General features: G+C 36.0%; 2 protein-coding genes across 2 annotated transcripts in view; one reads left to right on the top strand and one right to left on the bottom strand.

The window, feature by feature from the left end:
* LOC147470237 (uncharacterized) overlaps positions 1-1,243 on the bottom strand; it is a 2,854-nt gene extending 1,611 nt beyond the window's left edge. Inside the window, exon 1 of the mRNA XM_086545325.1 lies at positions 446-1,243. Coding sequence (XP_086401451.1) covers positions 446-652 — 207 coding nt within the window. The 5' untranslated portion in view covers positions 653-1,243. The remainder of the gene's footprint in view (positions 1-445) is intronic.
* Positions 1,244-1,376: 133 nt separating this feature from the next.
* LOC122247593 (succinate dehydrogenase assembly factor 2, mitochondrial) overlaps positions 1,377-5,000 on the top strand; it is a 4,338-nt gene continuing 714 nt past the window's right edge. The window contains exons 1-3 of the mRNA XM_043006983.2: positions 1,377-1,685; positions 3,203-3,321; positions 4,671-4,834. Coding sequence (XP_042862917.1) covers positions 1,611-1,685; positions 3,203-3,321; positions 4,671-4,834 — 358 coding nt within the window. The 5' untranslated portion in view covers positions 1,377-1,610. The remainder of the gene's footprint in view (positions 1,686-3,202; positions 3,322-4,670; positions 4,835-5,000) is intronic.

The following is a 5,000-nucleotide window of genomic DNA, read 5'->3' on the forward strand; positions in this document are numbered from 1 at the left end:
TACAACGCAAACCACGAAGACCTTCGAGTGATGCTAAGGAAGTGAGAGAGGAATTTAAGGAATATTTTGCTTCAGACGCTGGGAAAGTTCCTTGGCAAGATTTATTTGCATAGTTTGAGGAAGAACAATGAAATGTTTTGATGCTTTCGGAAAATAGTAGTAGTAACAGGAAATACTGTACATGAAATTAATAAAAAGTACATGATGATGTAATAGATGATAATTTATACCTTACCCTATATGCTAGTATCATGTATAATAATAATAATAATAATAATAATAATAATAATAATAATAAAAGGTACGGCCATACAGACGGCGGTTGCGCGTTTCTCGCCCCCGCCCACACTCTCGCAACCGCCGTCTGTGTGGCCGTACCCTAATACTAATAATAACAAAACTGCAACTACTACTAATAATAATAATAATGATGATAATACATTACCTCAATACATGCTAGTTGCTCAGTCTGAGGCTCAGCTTGAGATGAGTAGCCAAGCCTTGGGGTCTCCACGTCTAGGAGGAACAAAAGCAGGTCGTAAGCAAACCACTTGCGTCTCTTGCTGGGAGAAGATCCAGATTTTTTTTGGGTTAGGTTTTTATGTTCACGGTGAAAAGCTGTACGCAAATTCTTGATCTTTTTCTTCACCATATCCACGTCATCACAATTAAATTTTTCAGCTAATCCCCGCAGAACATCGAATTTTGCCTGATTATTCTTATACTCCGGCAACCGTATATCCCACAGAAGTGCATGTTTTCTGTATTCTTCTATAAAATCTACGGTTTTTTTCTGGGGACCAATTCATCCTGTTGCTTTCAACAAGGAATCCTGCCCGCGACTGGTTGGAAGCCGTTCAACACTAGGCAATAGGCTAAATCTTGAAGCATGCGTCAGGCAACACGGCAACATGATGCCACATGTAGCATGCTACAAAGTCGCATGCTACATGTTACCTTCTTTTGAACTGGTTGAAACACACTTGGCCCATGCGATAATGTAGCATGCCACATGTTGCCAAAATGTTGCCTCGGTGGAATCCCGCCTTAATGTATTTACAGACTGAGACTTTTAAGATATATTAAAAGCTAAAGGAATCGCTTTGCCAGGAACGTTAGAAGCGTTTGCAGATTTTCGTGACGTCACTTACTAAGATTGAAACATGTTTACATTATGAAAATACGCGTCTCAATTGTTAATTATGTTCTAACAAGATGTAGAACATGTAGATAATTATGATTTTAAGGGAATCCATTTAAACAATACATGACAATAAAAAGAATATCACACAACAAAAAAACACTAAATCGGCAAAGGATTACATAACCACAACAGGTCCAAATTAAGAACATTTATAAATAAAACTCAACGGAAAGCACCCAGCCATCACAAATTTCCAATAACCAACAAGAAGCCCTTACATCTATCAAAGAAAATTAACCAAAATCATTTGATTCTCTCTTCGTTATACAAGAAAGTGACGTCACAGAACTTACATCACTCTGGAGGGAGTCCAACGAGTTACATATCGCTCCTGTTTTCACGTTACATACCATCTTTGAAGCTTCGTAGTTCACTCCTGCTCCTCCACCTGCCCGTCGACGAAGTCATGGCCCTCTCAGGAAGAATTGGTGCACAAAGGCTGTGTGGGATCCTTTTGAGGAGCGATCTGAGAGCTGCCCTGGTGAGGAACGAGGACTTGTATCGATATTTCGATGTCAACAGAGTGATTTCTCTTGGCGGTTTTTGTTCCTGGGGTGAATGTGTGGTTTTTAGGAGGCAGGGTGAGGGATTAACCTTTATTCTGATTAATTACGAAGATGTATGAATCATTTTGGGTCATTTAGAATTGTCAGTGCATTTTATATGAAACTCTGAGGATTATATTTTGTTATTTTCTCTTGTTCTGTTTTCTGATTGTCAGTCAGTTTAATAGGTAGATTAAATGGTAATTTTTTACATCTCACTTTCTAACACTTGTTTGACAACAATGTCAATTGGTTCCTGCGGATGATGATAATGCAAATGTAGAACTGGTCCACATTAGAAAACCTATTGAAATAGTTTTTATGGATTTCATATGGTATCTAATGCACAGTTACCGTAAAGTAACAACATATTTTACAGTAGACAGAAATATAACATGTTATATGTGTTTTGTTCGTAGACATCAATGCAATTCCAATTTTTGATTTGCTAATGATTTTACCATGCAATTTCCCTAGGATACTTCATGCCCTGCCCACGTACCGGTTCTAATTTTTCTATTGCTGGGTTCCATTGACTAAAACCACTATACATGCACACTAGACATCACAAGGAATCCTCAGATAGCAATTTCAATGGGTTTTATGATGTAGACCTATTCTAGAAAATTACCTTCTTGGCATGTGATTAGTTAATTAATGGGAGATGGCAATCCCTCCCTTGCCCCATTTGGGATACCAACTCCTTACCATATCTGAATGACAAGATGGAGTCTGGACTGCCCTTATTTTTTATTTGTGTTAGTTCCTAGAAACTGATCTCTAGGGTTGATAGTGGCACTGATAACTATTGAGATCATGAAAAATACCAGAAAAATTATTAGGTTAAAATCATGTATAAAGTGAGAAAAATGATCAGTTATAGAAGTATACAAATAATGCTCATATGTTATTTCTTGGGGCTCCAGCTCTTAACTCTGCATTACAGAGTACCATGAGAAAGTCAAGCTCAGTCTTTCCACAATTTATGTAATGGAGGTTTGTTAGCCTTTTTTCAAGTGTTGCCGAGCATGGAGGCAATGGCAATCACTTGATGCTGCTCCACTCTATCATTGCCTGGATTATCACCATGGATAGGTTATGTGGATTAAAACTGCTATATATGAACAATAAACATTACATGTTATCCACTTGTGTCTTATATAGTAGTTGTTAATTTTTGTTTAAATATACCATATATAGAAATACACTAACTTTTACATGCTCCTTAACTTTTTAACTTTTCATTCTTTATTCCTTTTGTTTTTCTCACTCTCTTTCCCCTCTTCCTCTCCCTTCACCTCACCCTCCCTCTTCCTCTTCCTTCACCTCACCCTCCCTCTTCCTCTTCTTTCCTTTCCCACTCATACTCCCTTCCCTCCCCTATGCCTCTTCAACCTCCATCCTCCTGTCCACAAAACTTCCCCCTCTCTAAAATTGCCTCACTCTCACTCAGGTTCCCAGGTATTACAGCAGTGGTGATGGAGATCTTCATGAGCCAACTCACATCCAGGAGCCGACGATCCCACCCTATGAGGAGAAGGTCGGCGAGCCCATTCACCTCAAGAAGGCCAGGTAAGCTGTGAGGCTAGGAAATTAGCCAATCATAAACAGCATTGCCAAAACTAGCCAGTGTTAGTTTGAAATTGTGCAGTAGTTGCTTGAAATTGTTGAAATGTATATTGGTTGATAGTAGGTTGCTAGTCGTGGTTTCACTTTGAAAATTGGGCCTTGAGTAGTTGAAATTGGGAGAATTTGATCGTGTGTTTTCTTTTTTTCTTCTTTTTTTAGCTATGGAAAAATAGCAATGATAGTAAAAATAGTTATAGTGATAATCATGATGAGTAGAGGCTAATTATGATTGTGACATAAATATCAAATATGATACCGAGTCTCTATGGTATAACTGTTACTAATGAAAATGATGGATTCCTGTGCCATTTTCCCACTCTTTTCATAAACAAATATATGCTCATACAGATATCATTTGTAACCTATTCTATCAATATAACCTTTATTATTATCATATTTCCTTTTCACATTGCACTAAGAAGAAATACATTATTTTCATATTATCTTGTTTTGTCATTGAATATCTATTTTTCTCCTAAATTGACCTTTTATATTTTTGCCTCTGCATCTGGTAAATCTAACACAACAAAATATATTGAAGGGTTTCTAAATTGGCTGTATTGCTCGTAAATATGACATAGGAAATACAGCACTATTTTTTTAGGGTATTGAAAACAGAACTTTGAGTATTTTAATTTTATACTTAAAATTGAAGAATAAAATTAAAATAGAGTCTTTAGGCCTCCAAGTCTGTCTCATTTGCTTACATATCAATATAGAAGGATTTCAGAACTGCAAAATTATCCCTTTTCACCTTTCCATTTTGCTAAAAACTGAGATTTATGATCTCCAATAACAGAGTAAATGGGCAAGCAGTAGGAAATGGAAAGAAATATTTCATTTATTTGTTGATTATTATTTTTCTTTATAGAAACAAAATGTGTAAGTTGTGTTTTCAGCCCCATATTGTACTGGGAATTAATTATTTTGTTTCAGTAAGAATTACTATTGTATGAGCATGAAAACCTTTGAGTGTTATACTAAAACTGACGTGTGAAGAGTCCTCATTTTTTCTGATAGAGCCCCTCCCCCCTTTTTTTTTCTTTGGTTTCAAATTTCCATGAAAATTACTATGAAATCAAAGAGACACACTCTTTCAATATTAAAAAATAAAAGGATAAATTTTTAAAATATGGTACTAAAAAGTATTGGGGGACAAAAAGATGGTAAAAGAATATTTGTCTCATTGTTTACTATCACAAGAAAGTTTGATTTGTTTGATGGTAAAATTATCTCCATAATGGTTTACTATAACATTTCTTATAACATTTTACTGCTGCATCTCATTTCAGGCTCCAGTACCAATCCAGGAAACGAGGGATGCTGGAAAACGGTTTACTTCTGAGTAGTTTCGCCCACCGTTACCTGCAGACAATGAATGAAGAACAGTTGTCCATGTACGACCGCCTGATTAATTTGCCCTCTAATGACTGGGAAATTTATTACTGGGCAACAGGTAAGAGAATTATCCACATATTTAAATAAGTAAATAATTATGCAGCATCTGTATTCAGCAGTACCTTACTTTTTTAATGTATTATTGTGTGCACTATTTTAATTTCAGTATTTAAATGTAATAAGTTTTGGAAACCTAATTCTAAGACATTTCAGATAAAAATTAT

This window comes from Penaeus japonicus, unplaced genomic scaffold (genome assembly GCF_977035675.1).
Source record: "Penaeus japonicus unplaced genomic scaffold, GWHDUDI00000001_assembly GWHDUDI00000016, whole genome shotgun sequence".
NCBI lineage: Eukaryota > Metazoa > Arthropoda > Malacostraca > Decapoda > Penaeidae > Penaeus > Penaeus japonicus.